Source organism: Henckelia pumila, chromosome 2 (genome assembly GCF_033568475.1).
Source record: "Henckelia pumila isolate YLH828 chromosome 2, ASM3356847v2, whole genome shotgun sequence".
Taxonomy (NCBI): domain Eukaryota; kingdom Viridiplantae; phylum Streptophyta; class Magnoliopsida; order Lamiales; family Gesneriaceae; genus Henckelia; species Henckelia pumila.
This window is the reverse complement of record NC_133121.1, coordinates 173,646,557-173,667,227: the sequence shown is the minus strand read 5'-3', so window position 1 is coordinate 173,667,227 and position 20,671 is coordinate 173,646,557. Positions and strand designations below refer to the sequence as shown.

At 37.9% G+C, this 20,671-nt stretch overlaps 1 protein-coding gene across 1 annotated transcript; it reads right to left on the bottom strand.

Moving 5' to 3' along the window:
- Positions 1–6,277: 6,277 nt before the first annotated feature.
- Positions 6,278–6,733, bottom strand: LOC140878964 (uncharacterized). The gene has a single exon (XM_073282592.1). It carries the CDS (start codon positions 6,731–6,733, stop codon positions 6,278–6,280), a length of 456 nt encoding a protein of 151 aa, XP_073138693.1.
- Between the last annotated feature and the right edge of the window lie 13,938 nt (positions 6,734–20,671).

The window sequence follows — 20,671 nt, the reverse complement described above, 5'->3', positions numbered from 1 at the left end:
ATCAAAAAAGTAATATGCATGAGCTTATCATTTTGGTTCAATATTTTGATACTTTTAGGTATTTAAATCCTTATTTATGAATGCATGTTTAATGGATAAGTTGGAAACACGAAGTGAGTTTAATAAAATAATGATAGCAAGATAAATTAATAATATTTTTTTAGAAATAACTTAATTAAGAATAATAAATTTAAAATATAAATATAAATTAATTAAATAAAAAATGTTTGATAAATATTTATAATTGAATCTTAATAAAATTTGTGTATTATGGGTTGAATAGATTTAAAAATTATAATCTCAATGGGTCAAATATGTATTTTAATATTTCACAGGGGTATTTGGTGCAAAAAAATCAAAATATTTTCCCAGTCGCATGAGTGGCGAGTGCTCAAAAATCACTCATATGAAGGGGCACGCGTGCTAATTTTATAAAAGGTCAGGGTTGAAGATCTCTATTAAAATTTCACAGGGGAGAAGTATGTATTTTCAATATTTCACAGGGGTATTTGGTGCAAATAACTCTGTAAAAAATGTAACGTCCCAATTTTCACAATCGGAGCGTTACTCAACATACATACTTAAAATTTAAGAAAAATAAAATCTTTGCGGAAGCATCATCTTCTTTATTAAGAATGAGCGTATTAAAAGTGCACAATAATGAAATAGCATCTAGAAGTCTTTGCCAACATGGCCATCAACTTAAAATTCAAAACTTGTTTTCCTCTCATCAACTAAAAATGTTTTAAACAACTTTCATTCAATAGCATTTGCACTCATGCATCGCCCGTTGGACCGATCTCTGCCTCTTCTTCATGTCCGCCCACATAATCATCAATGAATGCATCAACATCGTCGTTACCTGCACCATTCAAGTATAGTGAGTCTAAAGACTCAGCAAAAAAATGCATAAATAGGATCTTTCTAACTTCAAAAGAGAAAACATTAACTTAAGCTTTCATGCAATAAACATAACTTTTTTGTAGCCATAACATAAAAATATTTGGGGTGATGAATTATGAGTAGTGTGGCAACTGTCATAATGAGTCATTCATAGTTTTTTGTTGATCAACAAGAATATGGCATTACGCCCGTAAACTTTCATTTTTTGGATAGCCGCTTCAGAGCTCATCCCGAAGTGCATACCCCGTATAACCATCCCGTGAGCCATGTTTGGATAGCCGCTCCGAAGCTCATCCCGAAGTGCATACCCCGTATAATCACCACAAGACACATAAATCATCAAAATATTTCCCATATACCATAGCATTCATCTTAGCATATCATTTCATGTCATCGTAAAATCATGCTCATAAACTTCTCGTGATGCTAACATGGTTACAAGTTGAAAAATATTTCATCAATAATTAATTTTTTAAAAGAAAGTCACATAAACATGCATTACATAGCTTGACCGATCCACGTGAGGCATTCCGTCTGTTCCGGACATCGAAAACTTGAAACTTTTCCCTATACATACTTAAGAAATAATTAAAATACATTAAAATATCCAAAACATTATTTTTAGGACCCAAAATCACGTAAATAGTGGTGGGATGTGCGAACGGATGACGCGTCCATGCTTTCTCTGCAGCGTGGGCACGCAGCCCGCTCGCAAACCTGCGCAAGCTCTGCACGGGCGCGCTGCTTCTGCAGCATGGGTGCGCTGCTTCTGCGCAGGCATGCGATGCCCAGGCACGGCCGCGCTGCTTCAAGCTGCGCGGGCGCGCCGTCGCACCTCTACTCCAAAAATCTGATCTTTTCTGCACTTTTTCTAAAACCTACAATGTTTGGAACACTTTTCTATCAAAATATCTTTCAACATCATGAAAACTTTTAAAATAACACGTACCCGTACACCAATAAATTCAAAAGATCTTTCATCAAAAACCTTCCTTCAAACTTTTGCCCAAAAATCTGATTTATTGCCTTCAACTCAATCAAAACTCAAAATTACTTGAACCGATCACATCAGGAATGTTTCATGTATCACAATCAAGCAACATACTCATGAATTTTCCAATGAAAATGCATGGATCATCAATCAAAACACCTAGTGTTTTACCTTGAACATACATATATTCTTGAATGGGTTTCAAAATTAGTAAAAACTTGCCTGAATCGTTTGATTGGAATTAACATGGACTGCGGGAGGATCTAGCCTTGAGAATTCGAAGAACCCTAGCCTGGAGATCGCAGTATTTGAGAGAGAGATTTGGAGAAAAGTAAGCGTTCAAAAAAAAATGAGAAGAAAAATCTAAACGTCTGATTATTCTTTTCTTACTTGTGACTAATGGGCTTTCAACACGGCCTATTAGTTACAATTTTAAAAATTATTTTTAAAATTTTACTCTCTCAATAAAATACACTGCATCTACTTAAATTTATTTAAAAATATTTTTTTAACTCGTTCCAAGGCTAGACTCGTCTCTACGACCCAAAATTAATACCAACTTGAAAAACTTAAAAAAATCATACATATCACATAACATTTCAGGTATTCAAATGATTCACGTAATTAAACATAACAATTAAATATACTAAATAACATGCATTAAATAATATGATTTAACTATATTAACGTGATTAAGCTAGTGAACTTTTGGACCTTACAACTCTACCCTCCTTAAAAGAATTTCATCCTCAAAATTCCACTTACCAAACAGTTCAGGGTAGCGTGCTCGCATATTCTGCTCGGTTTCCCAGGTAGCTTCCTCGACCAACTGGTTGCGCCATAAGACTTTCACCATTGGAATCTCTCTGTTCCTCAACCTACGAACTTGTATGTCCAAGATTTGAACAGGCATCTCCTTGTAGGCCACAAGTCTGGCGTCCATTCCATTGGCTCATGGTGAAGGTAGTGCCACTCGGTAAGCTCGAGCCCCAACTTATTCTAGAATCTTGAATGGTCCTATATATCTTGGACTCAATTTGCCTTTTTTTCCAAATCTCATAACACCTTTCCATGGTGACACCTTAAAAAATACATGGTCAACCACTTCAAACTCCAAATCTCTACGCCTTTGGTCGGCATAACTTTTCTGTCGACTTTGAGCTTTCAACATTCTGTCTCTGACCTTGGCTATTACCTATATTGTCTGAGTCACTAACTCTTGCCCCAAAACAGCTCTCTCTCCAACTTCATCTCAGTGTAGGGGAGTTCTGCATCTTCTCCCATACAATGACTCATACGGAGCCATGCCAATAGTTGCTTGATAACTATTGTTGTAAGTAAACTCCACTAAAGGCAATTTCGATTCCCAATTTCCTCCGAAATCGATCATGCAATCCCTCAACATATCTTCAAATACCTAGATCACTTGTTCTGACTGACCATATGTCTGAGGGTGAAATGTTGTGCTGAAAGCTAACTTCGTTCCCAAACCTCGGTGCAAACTTCCCCAAAGGTTCGAGGTGAACTTAGGATCTCTGTCAGATACTATGCTTGCTGGAACTCCATGCAATCTGACAATTTTTTGAATGTAAAGCTCTGCATACTGATTCATTGAGAAGTTATTCTTGACTGGAATAAAATGAGCTGACTTAGTTAGCCTGTCAACTATCACCCAAATCGAGTTCATCCTTCGCGGTGTAACTGGCAATCCTACCACAAAATCCATCGTAACATCTTCCCACTTCCATGTGGATATTGGTAATGGTTTCAGAAGTCCTGCCGGCCTCTGGTGCTCAATCTTCACCTGCTGACAAGTCAAGCATTCACTCACAAATCTTACAATATCCTTCTTCATACCTGGTTACCAGTACAAGGATTGTAGGTCCTTACACATATTCGTACTCCCAGGATGAATGGAATACGGAACAGTATGGAATTCAGTCATTACTTCAACTCTGAGTGAGTCTACTGCTAGCACCCATATTCTACCTCTGTGATGAACCATGCCATCTTTAATGGTATACAGTGCACCACCCTTAGCCTCATCTCTATTTCTCCACGCCATCAACTGTTCATCAGAAGCTTGACCTGCTCGAATTCTATCAAGAAAACTTGGTACTACTATTAAGGCTGATAGAGTGCATACCTTCATTGGTTCTAATACCTCCAAACTCATCCATTCAAAATCAGCAATCAACTCCTGCTGGACTGTCAATTGGTTCAATGTCGCAGACTTGCGACTCAATGCATCTGCTACTACATTAGCCTTACCTGGATGGTAGATAATGTCACAGTCGTAGTCCTTCACCAATTCCAGTCATCTTCTCTGCCTCATGTTCAACTCCTTCTGAGTGAAGAACTATTTCAGGCTTTTGTGATCGGTGAAAATATGACACTTCTCGCCATACAAGTAGCGTCTCCACAACTTCAAGGCAAATACAACTGCCGCCAACTCAAGATCATGAGTCGGGTAGTTCTTCTCATGGACCTTCAGATGTCAAGATGTATATGCTATTACTTTATCATCATGCATCAAAACATCCCCTAATCCGCTCTTAGAAGCATCGGTATAAACCACAAAATGACCTGTGCCTTTTGGAATTTCTAGCACTGGCGCTGACATAATTTTTTCTTTCAACTCTGCAAAGCTCTTCTCACACTGCTCTGACCACACAAACTTTACACCTTTCCGAGTTAGAGAAGTCAATGGTAGAGCTATCTTGGAGAAATCCTGAATAAATCTCCTGTAGTAGCCTGCTAAACCCAAGAAACTCCGTATTTCTATAGCATTCTTTGGAGCAACCCAATTTCGAACCGCTTCCTCCTTAGACGGATCCACCTCAATCCCCTTAGCTGAAACTATATGACCCAAAAATTCAATCAACTCCAGCCAAAATTCACAGATACTGAACTTAGCATACAACTGTTTTTCTTTCAGAATCTGCAACACTGCAGACAAGTGCTAACGATGCCCCTCTAGACTGCGAGAGTAGATCAATATGTCATCTTTGAAGACAATGACAAACTGATCCAAGAAAGGTTGAAACACCCTGTTCATCAAATCCATGAACACTGCTGGTGCATTGGCCAACCCAAACGGCATTACTAAGAACTCGTAGTGGCCATAGCAACTCCTGAATGCCGTCTTCTGCACATCTACATCCTTTACCTTTAGTTGATGGTAGACTGATCGTAAATCAATTTTAGAGAACACCATCGCTCCCTGCAATTGGTCGAATAGATCATCGATCCTGGGCAATAGATATCTGTTCTTCACTGTAACTCAATTCAGCTCGATGTAGTCAATGCACAATCTCATTGACCCATCCTTCTTATTAACAAACAACACCGGTGCACCCCATGGCAATACACTCGGTTTGATGAACCCCTTATCCATCAACTCTTGCAATTGATCCTTCAACTCTTTCATCTTTGTTGGTGCTAACCTGTACGGTACCTTAGAATCTGGCTTGGTTCCAGGCAACAATTCGATTCCGAATTCAACTTACCTGACTGGAGGCAATCCCGCAACATCATTGGGAAAGACTTCTGGAAATATTTCACTAATTCCACTTCTTCAAGTTTCGGTCGTTGCGTCTCCTGATCACCAGTTAGGCTTTCTAGGAAGCCTGTACACCCATTACTCAATAATTTCCTAGCAGTTCCTGTTGATATCATACCTGGTGTGCTACTCTTAGATGTAGCGCGGAACACAAATGGTTTTCCGTGCTGATCTTTCAAAGAGACATTTCTCTGTTTGAAGTCAATAATAGCCTCATGCTGAGCCAACCAGTCCATCCCAAAAATCGCATCGAAATCCACCATCTCCAAAATAATAAAATCTGCACACAATTCTAGATTCTGCATCTGAATCTTACAATTTCTTAGGACACTACTACTTTTCAATTCTCCTCCTAAAAGTAACGACACACAAAACCCCGAAATAGATTCATCCGGCAAGATTCCCGATTTCATCATAAAACTAACAGACATAAAAGAGTGCGTAGCTCCTGTATCTATCAACATGAAAGCAGATAAATCAGCAATACGGATCATACCTATGACAATTGCAGAATCTGGGTCAACCTGATCGTGAGTCATAACAAACACTCTTCCCTTAATAGGCTCCTTTGATTGCGGGAAATCCTTGGCGAAATGCCCTGGCTTCTTGCAAAGAAAAAAAGTATTGGTCCCAAGCATGCATTGACCTGAATGTGACTACCCACACTTTTGACAGATAGGTGCATTCGCCGGCCTTGGAGCATTGACGTTCAGCTGATTCTGGCCCTTAGGTCGCGCCTGATTGGGGTTTTGGCGCTGATGATGTTGTGGTCTCCTCTGAGCTGGAGCTTGGTACGACCTCTTTTGACTAGGTCCTTGCTGCTATCTCCCTTGATAGTTGATCCTTTTCGCTTGTGTTTCTTCAATAATATCATTCCCATCTTTCTCTGATAACATAGCCTCATCGACCGCTTCTCGATAAGTTTTCGCCCCACTCAATCTGAAACCACGACGAATAGTGGCATTCAGTCCTTCCATAAAATGCTTCAGATCCTCTGCAGCATTACCAAAAATCATGGGTACAAAGTATCTCCCCCTCTCAAACTTCTTCACATACTTAGCAATGGACATGCTCCCTTGGCGGAGCTCCAGAAATTCCCTGGCAAGTCTAGTCCTGGTGCTGACAGTGAAATACTTCCCATAAAACACATCTTCGAATCCATTCCAAGTCAAAGTAGTCATATTCACAGCAGAATGGGCTCCATGCCACCAAACCCGTGCATCATCCCGGAACATAAATATGGCACACCTCACACGGTCTGCATCAGTGAGCTGCATGTAGTCAAAAAATGGTCTCCACTGACTGCACCCATTCCTCAGCTACAAGGGGATCAGCTCATCCTTTGAACTCCGGTGGCCCTAGTTCCTCAATCTGCTTAAAGATCGGGTTGGTCAATAACGGTTGATTGTTGTTCCGTCCACCCGCTTGATCTTGGATTAACTGTTGGATTCGCTCCCCTTGGGATCTACTCTGCTCTTGCAACAGAGTCGCCAACCCAGCCTGAAACAGGTTGTTCTGATCGCCCTCATTATTCGGGTTCCTACGGTGAGCCATGATTCTGATGTCCACATAGTCCACATGCTTAATTACTTATTTAAACATAAACATCATGCTCAAAAATGCAAAATTCTTAAATCGCAAATACTATAATGCATCTTAAACAGTCCATATCATAAAAACTTAAAGACATGAATTCGAAGCGTAGGGTCGTGGCGAGTATGCATGCGTGCGACAAACCCAGAGCAAACTGCTCTGATACCAAGCTGTAACGCCCCAATTTTCCCAATCGGAGCGTTACTGGTAATGCTTAGTCGTGTCACGCCCAAATTACCCAACTCAAATCAGATAACAAAATATTCAGTAGTGTGAGTAGGGATCGTTCCCACGAGGAAAGTGAAATTTAAATAGTGTTCTTAAAATACTGAAAATAATAAAAGAGGTTTTTGAGATTTTATTAACTACTATGCAAGAATTAAAATAAGAAAGATCAATAAACTAACGAGACTTGGTATCGGTCGACTACACCCTTGAAATTATTGATTCGATCATCGATTCCCTAAAAATAATTAATTCACATTGAATATTCATCATTGGAAAGTTAATTCCTGTTTCACCTTAATTTTAGTTAACTAGACACCAGCGTTCTAAGTTAACCCTTACCCCATAAATTAACCCACAACCAGCGATTAGATTTAAATCCACGGTAGCATTCAAATGAGTAAAACTGATGAATCTAGACAACACAATACCAGCGATTGTATTTAATCTAGTCAATTGTTGTTCCTACGATTTAACAAATTCAACAGCAGAAATTATTAATCATAGTTGCTTCACAAATTAGATGGTTCAAACAAATACGGATTTGAGTTCTAATTTAGCAATAGATTGTATTGAAAAATCCTAAGGTGATCAATCCTAAAATTTCACATACAAGCATGACAATCAATCCAAAATAACTCTTGATACACAATTTGGAAATAAACAATGAAAAATTCGAATCTCGCAAATAAAATAACTCAAGGGTTCGTCTTCCTCAACCAAGTACTAAAACTTATCCAACAATATTCATGAATTTTATAAAAAAATTCATGAATGAAAAATTAAATCTAAGAAAAGAAGAAGAAAAACCTAGCCGCCAATATATTTCTCACGCTCCAAGCCGTCTAGAATATCTTCCGAATGATTCTTAGACTCCAAGATTCGAGATATAAAATTTAAATAAGGCTAGAGTCCTTAAAAATAAAAATTTCTAAATTACAGATTTTTTCCCGAACAGCACGTCTCGCTCAATCGGTCAAATGTTACCGATCGATCGAGAGACTTTTCCAATCCTACTGTTTTGAAAATTCCGCGAGCCCGCTTGATAGGTAAAATGTTGCGGATCGATCGACCGATATTCCAGAGCCTACTGTCCTTCAAATATAAGGTGGCTACTCGATCGGTAACATCTTGCAGATCGATCGAGCACTTTCTTCAAAATTTCTTCAACATTTCTCTTGCTCCATAGTTCAATCCAAGCATCCACCATAACGTACAACCTAACCAACAAACCAGGAAACAAATTATGCAGGCACAAAATACGCAATACGAACAAAACACATAATTAAAACACATAAAAAAATGCAAAACAACAACAAAATGACACTAAAATATGCTACAAAAACACAACTATCAGTTACTCAACATAAATACTTAAAATTTGGGGAGAATAAAAACTTTGCGGAAGAATCATCTTCTTTATTAAGAATGAGCGTATTAAAAGTGCACAATAATTAAATAGCATCTAAAAGTCTTTGCCAACATGGCCATCAACTTAAAATTCAAAACTTGTTTTCCTCTCATCAACTAAAAATGTTTTAAACAACTTTCATTCAATAGCATTCGCACTCATGCATCGCCCGTTGGACCAACCCCTTCTTCTTCTTCATGTCCGCCCACATAATCATCAATGAATGCATCAACATCGTTGTTACCTGCACCATTCAAGTATAGTGAGTCTAAAGACTCAGCAAGAAAATGCATAAAAAAGATCATTCTAAACTTTGAAAGAGAAAACATTAACTTAAGCTTTCATGAAATAAACATAACTTTGTTGTAGCCATAACATAAAAATATTTGGGGTGATGAAGTATGAGTAGTGTGGCAACCGTCATAACGAGCCGTTCATAGTTTCCAGTTGATCAACAAGAATATGGCATTACGCCCGTAAACTTTCATTCTTTAAATAGACACTTTGGAGCTCATCCCGAAGTGCATACCCCGTATAACCATCCCGTGAGCCATTTTTCGATAGCCGCTCCGGAGCTCATCCCGAAGTGCATACCCTGTATAATCACCACAAGATGTATAAATCATCAAAATATTTCCCATATACCATAGCATTCATCTAATCATATCATTTCATGTCATTGTAAAATCATGCTCATAAACTTCTCGTGATGCTAACATGCTTACAAGTTGCAAAATTTTTCATGAATAATTAATTTTTAAAATAAAGTCACATAAACATGCATTACACAGCTTGACCGATCCACGTGAGGCATTCCGTCCGTTCCGGACATCGAAAACTTGAAACTTTTCCCTATACATACTTAGAAATAATTAAAATACATTAAAATATCCAAAACATGATTTTTAGGACCCAAAATCACATAAATATGGGTGGGATGTGCGAACGGACGGCGCGGCCGCGCTGCTTGTGCATCGCGAGCGCGCAGCCCGCTCGCAAACCTGCGCAAGCGCAGCGCGGGTGCGCAGCCTGTGTGCAGGCATGCGATGCCTAGGCGCGGCTGCGCGGGCGCGCCGTCGCGCCTCTACTCCTAAAATCTGATCTTTTCTGCACTTTTTCTGAAACCTACAATGTTTGAAACACATTTCTATCAAAATATATTTCAACATCATGAAAACTTTTAAAATAACACGTACCCATACACCAATAAAATTTTTTTTTAAATGTGCATGAATCGTAGATGATAGGGTAATAAAATTAATAGAAATATAAAATAATATCATTTATTTTTAATTCCTAGAATTCCATTTACTTTATTTAATTTTTTATTTTGTTGAATCATGAATTTAATATTATCATTTTGAACATGGTGTAAAATCGAGTTAAATTTGGACCAAAAAATGTTTCTAAATATAATAAAATTAGGTTTTATTTACTAGTTTTCCAATGTTAAATATATAATATATAATTAAATCATAAATAGTAAAACACTATACGATGTGGTTGGTGTAGTTATTCATTCAAATTTCCATCACACCATTATATGCGGTACAATTTGTTTTTTTTTTCTTATTTTATCATCATGGTTTTAGTCACAAAATTTGCATAGGGAGGTGTGGTGCGGTTTGGCTCGCTCGGTTTAAGAGGTTTTTTAATAAAGTTTGATCACAATTAATTTGCATTCATTCCATGATCCATCTTGGTTCAAATTAGAAGAGGTAAATTATGTCTCTTTGTTTTTATTCAACTCAAATTTTAAGGATGATTTGAGTTATACATAATTTTGTTGTCTACATATATTGCTTTATCATCTCTATATTCTACATCATTTGATATTCATCATCTAACAATGTATTATAACATGTGTAAAGCCCCAAATTTATCTTAATTGACTTTATTTGAGATAATCGAAGATTAAATAATTTGAGGATCGATTTAATTTTGATCAGGGACTATTTTGCAATTTTTGGAATTTTCAGGGACTAAAATGAAAAATTGGAAATTGTTAGATATTAAAGCTAGTTTGACTTATTATTTAACTCCACCCTCCTACTCCAACTCGTCCTCCCTCCATTGAAGATGCCTAAGCTTTTCCCCATGCTTCCAGAATTCGATTTCTGCTCGATCCGTCCGTTAGGAATTAAATCATAAATGGTATTCGCGACCACAGATGCAAGAGCTTCGTTCTATCGTAAGTATTTCTTAGATCAGATATACTTTATTTTCGAAGGTATTTGGAATTCGATTCTTTTTTGGTATGATGTTCTTGAGATAGTTCTTATCGTTTATTCTCAGTCGGATCGGAAAAAGAGCGTCGTTCGGAATTATTATGATTTTTGAGACATAATTCAAAAATTGGAGTTTTGAGATTTGATGGTTTTGAGTCTTTATTGATGATTAGGTTTTTATTTGAGTTGGTTTTGATATTCTACTGCTGTCTGTGTTTCCGGTTTGATCAGAATATTGCCGTTATGCCGCCGGTTTGAGTTTTTGGAATATCGTTTGGTTTGAATGTTTGAGCCGTATTCGATTCAGTTGAATGTGGATATTGATGTTCTATCTTGTTCTTTCATAGTTGTGTGAACGTCGTAGGGCTCAGAGTTTCAGAGTTTGAATCGATAGCGAATTGACGAGGATTGGTAATGAGTTTTACCTAGTGTGATTGAATGAGTTTCAATTGGTTATTGAATTTTTCCTTGTTATTGAATTACAGATTTGGAGTACCTTCGAAGCAAATAAGGTATAATCTAACATCGATCGAATGGGATTGAATACTCGAGACTGATTCGAAGCTCGAGTTTTTCCTAAACCACATACTTGCATGTTATTTGTTTGAATGGGCTTTTTTTTGATTATATGCTATTATGTGACTTCATGAATTTAGTTGAATGCATATCAAACTGTATTGCATTAATATTGATCCTTTTACCTTTATTTTGAAAGGGCAAGAACCGCCGAATCAAATTAGATGTTTTGGGAACTATAATTGTGTTGCCTGGGTCGTGGATTTTGCCCATTGTTCAGAAGACTCTTTATATGTTGCTCAAAGTCTAGAGGATAGAGATAAGTGACTCCGCCTCAATCGGGAGAGTCGGTGGTAAGTCATGAGATCTTGGCCTCGGGATCCCAACCATACGAACGAATTTCCTTTTGATTATCTGATTTTGATAATCCAGAATTTTTAAAGAGATGCATCTCATATTTATCATTATTGAATCTTATGTATGTCATATCATGATATTGATATGCTAATTGATATTGTATGTACTGTTGCTTTTACTGGGATTTATTTTCACCGAATTTATCCGGCTGTTGTCTTGTTTTTGTATGTGTGCTTGGCAACAGGGGAGCAGGACCGAGTCAGAGATCGCATGGATAATTGGGATGTGAAGATAGAAGTGGGACTTCGGTTTAGAAGTCAAATCACATGCCAATCTAGTTTATGTTTTGGGGTATGTTTAGAACTCAAACTTTGTTTGAATCATGTTGTATCGAATAACTGAATATTGAGGTTTGTATGACTTTTATTGCATGAATTTATACCTCTTTATGTATTGAATGGAATTGGAGTTGGATTTTTGGGTTAAGAGTAACTTCTGGTTTTCTGTTGATTTGGGCTCGCTCGATCAGTTGAATTTTACCGATCGAGCAGGCAGTCTTGGCCTTGCGAGCCACATCTTTTCTCGCTCGATCGGTAACTTCTTACCGATCGAGCGAGAAGCTCTGGGGAAGTTGGAAAGGGTTTTGCTCGCTCGATCGGTAAGAAGTTACTGATCGAGCGGGGCACTATTCACCTTCAAAATTAAATTTTTTTTATTTTTGATTATTTCTTGGCTCTTGATTGATTATTGATAGGATTAATTCTTTATTAAAATCGAGGTCTCACATAGAGCCTTCTCAAGAGAATGAGTTCTGATTCATTCTCAGTCAAGACATTCTTCCAATCAAATCATATAAGCAGGTAGCATGCACTTCTCAAAGATGTAAATCAGTTCAGATAATACACATGCTTCAAGAATAAATAAACATTCAGATAGAATCGATCTACCCCGCTCACTCACTACAGTTCAATCAAGGTCCAAGAGCAACATCAGCTCTGATACCACCTGTTGTGGGGCCTCGGGTTGCTAATCTCAATCTTAGGGCCATTAGTAAATAAACATGATTAAAGGACCAAGGAGAAGAAGTGATCAAAACAATTTTTTTTCTTTTTATTCAAGGGTGGGTGCGCTCGGTCGGTTAAAAACCGCCGACCGAGTGCCCCAAAATTCTCCAACCTTCGGGTTGGATGAAATGGAGCTGCGCTCGGTCTGCTCTTTTCTGCAGACCGGGCGCTGCCCTGGGCAGATTCATGCTCTAGTTTTGCAGCTCAAAGTTTGATCCTTCCTTTCCCTCAAATCCATCATAATCAATTCCAAAACATGTCTAAATATATAGAACAAGATATAAACATGATTACAAGAAGTTGATACATCAACTAGAGGTTTAGAATCCAACAAAAGCATGAACTTATACAAGTGTTCAACAACTTCTCAAGAAAAACATTCATAAATATTTTCTAACTTGCTTGCTAATCTTCTAAGTTCATCAAATCAGCTACACAACCCGAGTCCACATATCTAGACTCTCTCATGAGCTACCCTCGGTGACTTTGGCAAACTCCTGCCCCATCTGTCGCCATGCACACATACAAAACAAGACAAAAGCCGAAAACGTCTGGTGAAAATACAGTTCTCAGTATAATCAACATATACATACGTTAAATAAATTTATAGCAACTCTACACATTTTAACTCAAGAATAGAGTAAACGCATATATAAAGAATTGATTCCTATCACACTCTTCGCTATCAAGATTCGTATATGATCTTGACAGGGATATACATCTATCGTCGTCTCATCAGACTCGAAAATAAGGTTCATCTGACCTTGGCATAAGAATCAATTCATATCTCATATCATCATATCATATCATATCATATCAAATGATATCGAATTAAAAATTCACTACCTGAGATGGATCAACAACATCATAACATTATCAAAACGATAAACAAGTATGTGATTTTGGCGGGACAACTCAAGAAGCTTCATTCTCGAATTTCAAATCCCAGACTTGCGATGTCGTCTTATACCTTCTTATTTTGTCGGTTTTGAACGCTTCAAATCTTGATCACTTATTCTTCGGTTCGAATTCAAAGTTCTCGAGTCGCTAGCCTTCAATAATAATCTAAAATTGAAGAATACATTTGCTACAACATCAACAACAACTCAAAAAATATCTCAGCTCAATCACAGGCTATCAAAACGGCCTCAAATCATAAATCGACCGGCGTAGCGATTGAAAATCGGTAACCGACACAATATCGAAACCAATTCTAATAATTCAAAATTATCCATAACCATCATATACCAGCTAAATAACATCAAAACTTAGCAAAATCAGATGCCTAACTTTCGAAACATTTGCTGGAAAACATATTAAACTCATACGACGTTCGTTCTTCGATTCGGTTTCGATACAATACAATGCATAATCTCAAGAACACGTGCATAGCAGCAAATTCTGATATCTACCATATTTAAGTCTTCAAAACATGCTGAAATAAATAAAGACTTACACCAGATCAAAGCTTGTCTCAAGAGGAATGCAGCGATATTTCCGAAATTAAAATCGGACAATCGGATCAAAAGATACGAAAGATTGAAACTGAAATTTGCAAAAGGAAATGAAGTCTCGACTTTTTTCTCTGCTCAAATTTCTGAATGAATATGCATATCACACATAAGATAGCTGACAAATCAATTGAAAATCGGATAACTTCAATTCAGTTGCATTTCATCCCCTCAATTCTTCAATATTTGCAATTATGTCCTCGGCCCTTATTTAAATTCAATTTCAATCCTAAATAATTTAAGAATATTAGAATTTAAATCTAAACTCTAAAACTTCTCAAATTAAATAATCTCGGATTAAAATTAAATAATCTTGGATTAAATCAAATAATCATGGGCCTTACAGAAGAAAAGGTAATAGACGACATCGAATCGAAAATGGACGAATACTCGAGTTTAGACTGATTCTTGAGTCCCTAAATCACATACATATATGATTACATGTTATGATTGAATAAATGCATTGATTTGAATTACTTGAATGTATTACGATTTCATATGCATTCATATTGAGCCAGATGATTCGTTCACTTATAGAATTAGACGTTCTGGGGATTATAGCCGAGTGGCATTGGTCATCGATTAGTATTTTAATAGCCCGATCAACTCTTTATAGATGCTCCAGAGTCTAGAGGAAGCGAGATATACTGCATTCACCTCGATCGGGAGAGTCGGTGAGTTGTGGTAATATCTTGGCCTTGGGATCCCAATCAAAGAAAGAAATTCCCATTGATTATACGATTTTAGATAATCTCGAACCCCAAAGACATGCATTGCATTTTATTGCATTTCAAATTGAGTTGTTGTTATTTCAGGTGGTCTTATTGTTACGCATATCATGATTTGATATATTACGTGGATTTACTTGTTATGCCTCTTTTACTAGGAAAATTATTCTCACCGGAGTTATCTGGTTGTTGTCTTGTCTTTGTATGTGTTCTTGGAAACAGGTGGGATAGGTTTGAGTCAGAGGCAGCATGACTAGATCGAGTTGGGAATGATAGAATTGAGGACTTGGTTTAGAAGTTGATTTATGTTTTGAACTTGTTGTATTACGTTGTATTAACTAGAACCGATGCATGTTCTACCTTTTGAATTATTGTAAAACTTTAGACGTATCATGTACTATTTTCATACGAGTTGTATGAATTTATGCATGTTTGAGTTAGTATTTTGAGTTGATTTTGGAATGCATCATTTTTGGCATGCTTTTTTTATTTTTGCTGGTGTAGCAGGGCATGGACCCCGTGCACCCCCACCCCCCGTGCTAGGGTTCGGGTGTACTCTTTCTAGGTTTGCTAGTTGTGTTCGACATGCATGGACCCCATGCCACCTTTGGGTAAGGGTCCGTGTGATGTTTGGTCGAGGTAGAGAGTTGAGTTTTTGTGCATTTTGTGCACGGACCCAGGCACGGAGGTGTGAACGGGGTCCGTGTATTTGTAGTCTTCGAGCTTTGGCTACAGCTTAATGCATGGACCTGAGCACGGAGAGTGCACGGGGTCCGTGCATGCTTTTAAAAAAATCTTGATTAATCCCTTGACTCTCTGTCGTTGATTTTATGATTTATTCTTGATTAGATGTCTAAAACCGAGGTCCTCACATATTGTGTGCTTATGGTGTTGTGAAATTGGGCATGACATTAGCCAATGTCCAAATGAAGTAAGGAAAGTGGTGGATTCTCAAGTAGATATTGAATCCAAAATTTTAATTGATATTGAAAAATGTGAAGTTGGATAAGTTGAGAAAATTGCGAATGATGATTTTTCAATGACCGTTGATGTAAATGTTGAAACATGTGCGGTGGAAGGTGAATTATTGTTTGATGAAAATTTTTCTATTGTGCCTGTTGTAGAGAATAGTTGTGTTGTTGTTACTAGTGAAGCTAGTAATGAGTTATTGTATGTATCATGTATTGTTTCTTTTCCATTGGTTCCAAATGAAATTCTTGAGGATCAATTGAAATTTGAAAAATTGAGTGATATGGTCGAAAGAAAGAGTGATAAAAAAAATTGAGATGGCCATAGAAAAAAAAAAGACAAAGAAAAAGTAGAGGCCGAAAGAATTAGTGTACAAAAGAGTGAGTTGGCCTTGGAGGTAAAAAAAAAAAAGTGGAAAAAAAATGAGTGGAAAGATACCAAGAAAAACAGAATTATGCTCCAAAATTGTGAGGTTGAAAAAGTTTTACAATTGAAAAAATCCCTAAAGTACTTTTGTACAAAGAGGTTTTATCTCATTATCATGATATAGCCGGTTCAATCCCGAGCAGTTTTATTTCATCTTTGCAGGTTGTGGGAGGTGGATCGATGAGGAGACAAAGAATATGCCATGTTGAAAAATTCAAGAAGTTGAGTCCGTATAGAGTGGAGCATACGATAGGTGATTCGGTGCACGCACTTGGAGAGGTTACAGATTTGAGAGTTGTCTCATTCGAGACGTATGGTTTATCTTTAAATGTCAAATACCAATCAAATGTCTACTTTCAAAGATATGATCTAAATTCTAAATTGTTTGGATTAAAATTGTTAGTTGAAGGATTTGTGAATGTGTTATCTATGAAATATGGATTGAATTCAAATCTTGATCTTAAGTTACTAGTGTAACGCCCCAAAAATTTATTACCGAATTAATTGACAATTAATATATTTATTGAGTTGATAAAATAATTATTGTTGCTAAATGAGTTATAGAGTGTATTTTCAAAATACACGTGTCAATTAGTCAATGAGTTTGACTATTTTTGGATATCTAGTAACATTGACATTTTGAGATAATTATTGAGATATTGAAATTAAAATAATTATTTATGCCAGATAATTTAATTTGGAGAAATAATCAGTTTGGCTGACTGGTCAAAGCCTGAGATTGACTCAATTTATTTATTGGGAAATTTACTGGTCAAAGTAAACTATTTTAGATAAATTGTAAAAATGTGTTAAATTAGATATTGGAGTAAAATAACACAAGAGCATTGAAATGGATCAGACCGGGTCATTTTAGGACCAATTTTTATAATATTAAGTGGTGCTCTCTCTCACGCATGAAACACCTAAAACACACACTAAAACCCCAACCCCCCCCCCCCCCCCCCCAAAACACCCCACCTTTGTCGGCCGTCCGATCGCCGCCATTGCCATCAATTTACCATTCCATCTTGAAGCTCTTGTCGAGGCGGTCACAACCGTACCAAGAATTGTGAGTTTTGGTGTTCGATTTAGCGAGCACGAAGTCGAGAAGGAGCGGTCACTGTTCAACATCTTCCTCGCACGAAATGGACGAATTTAAGCTCGATTTGTTGTTTTTAAAGGTATTATATGATGATATGAGGTGTGTAGAGCATTTCCCGAGCTTATTGTAGCATTTTTGGTGAGAAAATCAGACAGATCTGAGCTCGGAAGCTCACGCCACCACCGCCTGTAAATCGCAGATTTTGGCCGCCACGGTGGTCCATTCCGGTTGTACCATAGTGCATTAGAATTGTCTCGTCGAGCTCTACAAGTCTGCAAAATTTCGTGAATTTTGGACAAGTTTTGGATGTCGCCGCCGTGCCGCCGCTGTCTTCCACAATTTTCCCGCGACATCCGACATGTCAATCATTTTTTATTGTTTCGATGTGATAGATCCAAATATTCAAGTTTCGAGTCAAGATTCAAAATCGTGAAGCGGTGAGAACACAATAAAGTTCGGAAATTTTTGGACAAAGTTTGACCAAAGTTGACCTGGGTTGACTTTTGGCCATTGTGTGATTTTTCGCAGACCGGAAGCTAGTTGATGATATTTAGAGGCATAAATCAACAATTTATGGATTTGAGCTTCCAGAATTGGAAGTTGTGAGATTCCCGAGTCTCGATATACGCAACCGCAACCGTATAAGTTTTTCATGCGTTTTAAATGCAAATACTTTATATTCTTCCTTGCTCACCCATTTAGATCAGTATATTCACTGTTTTGATGATGAAATCGTGTTGTTGCATTTGTATGTGGACATGGTAGCTCAATTTTAAGTTTCATGCATCATTCACGTTTTTATGCATTGTGGCTTGGTTTTGGATGATTTTTCTGCCATGTTTGGATCTCAGTTTCTGCACACTGGTTTGGTGGTTGGGTTAGGTCCCTTTTGGTATTGGACTAAGATGACTTGAATTAGTATTGGCTAGATGAAGAGCTGGATGGTTGTAAGGTTGGTCTATCTAACGAAAAGCTGTGGCAGGGCTCGGGAAGGTGGGTTGTCCGACTCGGGTCAAGTGTATTAGGGTCATATGTCATGGGTTTGGGATTGGGTTATTTTATTTTGGGCCGGGTAATTTATTTAGGAGTCCGAGTGTTTAGTTCATTTATTGGGCCAAGTCTGTTTATTGGGTCAAGTCCGTTTATTGGGTCAAGTCTGTTTATTGGGCCAAGTTCATTTATTGGGCCAAGTTAATTATTTGGGCCAAGTTAGTTTATTGGGTCAAACTCATTTATTTGGGCCAAATTAGTTTATTGGGCCAAAATCATTTATTTGGGTTAAGTTTTTTTATTGGGCCATGTTTGTTAGATGGGTCAAATTGTTTATTGGGCCAAGTTTTCAAGTTTGGCTAAGATTATTGGGCTTAAGATATTTATAAAGCCTTAATTTATTAATTGGGCTTAATTTGTTAATGGGTCTACGTTTTTTAATTTATTTGGTTGAGCTAAGTTCTAAGTTGGTGTAGTAACCCAGAACCCATTTTAAGATAATATTATGACAAACATGATTAATGGTTACTAATTAAACAAATCAGAGTCTTAATCGGGAATTAATAAAAAGATATTTTATCATCAAGAGCAGAAGTCAAGATCAAGAACACATGGCATGAGAATGAGCTAGGGTTTGATGGATTTGACCTTGGGCTCAGGTCGATCATGAGTGGCTCGGGTAGGTCATGTGTAGCTCGGGTCGGTCATGGTTGAGCATCAAGGGCTCGAGCATAGAGCTAGGACTCGATCATGTGTATGTGTTTGGCTCGGGTATGGAGCTTGTCTTGAGCTCGGGTCTTCCCTTTGTTGCTCGGGTCAGCCATGGGGTGAACACTAATGGAGGGGCTCGGCCTAGGGAGTGTGTAGCTCGGGTCTGGTCTAGGAGTTCAAGAAAGTGTTGTGCAAGGCCAAGGTAGTGTTCGGTCATGGGAAGAGCACATTGTATTCAGGTCGGGAATGAACACTTGTCTTAACCAAAATCAGTGCATGTATAAGCCAAGCTATTAGGCGAGGTTTCAAGCACTCAAGTGATGAGATGCTTAGTGTCCTTCCAGATGTCAATGTCTCAAGCATTTCAGATGACACCTGTCCCAGTTCAACCCCTATAAATAGGAGCTGAGGGTTCAGATATTTTCACACCACTTCCATCTCACTTCATATTTCTGCTCGGGAAGGAGTAGCTCGATAGTTCGGGAAAGAGTATCTCGGGACCTCGAGAAGGAAGAGCTCGGGGCCGGACCAAGAGGCCAGGTCTGGTCAGTCTTGACCAGGTGCTGATCAGGTTGGTTCGGGCTTAAGACCAGGTCAGGTTGGGTTTTGACCTAGGACAGCTAGGGGTTGTCTTCTTCCAGCTTAGTTCAGACTTCGGTGTTAAGTGCGTACACATTGACTAAGATTGTCAGCGAGTATACATGTTTATGTATTGCATTTATTTGGCATTATTATATGGCATGATATATGATTTACTGCTTTCCATATTCATATGTCATGTGCACATACACGTTGAGCCTATACCTTGTTGTACCCTGATTATAGAGCCGCTCAGCTCTATACTTGATAGTCTGTCATTGAGAGTACCGCGATGGAGGGGACATGTATGTCTGACTACTCTGGTGTTCTAGACGGGTGTGGTTGTACCCAGGGGTTGATCCGTGAGGTTATAGCACTCATTTGGCGCATGTACTAAGCATGACTTATCAGATGACCTTTTACCAGTCATCACGGTTGCATGCATCATATACATATGTTTACTCATGTTTATGTACTGGGCGTTAGCGCTCACTTCCTAGTTGTTATCTTGGACACCCCATTCCATGGGGCAGGTCGCAGGATGGATGGATCCGGTAGTTTGAAGCAGGACTAGGGAGCAGGAGCCTACAGGGGATATTTTATACAGCAGAATTCGATATAGCTGTATAATGTTTAATTTAAGTTATTTCGATATGGTTGTATCATTACTGATAATAAGCTTGAAACTTTTGTACTAAGCTGATATGTAAATCATGGGTTATGTTTCCGCACGTTTTTATCTGTTTAGTATTTATTCTTTAATTACGTTTAATGCATGCCATAGTTGCCAGTTAGTAGGTGATTC

What these genes read in the sequence shown, in the direction of transcription:
- LOC140878964 (XM_073282592.1), bottom strand. Translation starts at nt 6,733, where the DNA reads ATGCAGCTCACTGATGCAGACCGTGTGAGGTGTGCCATATTTATGTTC.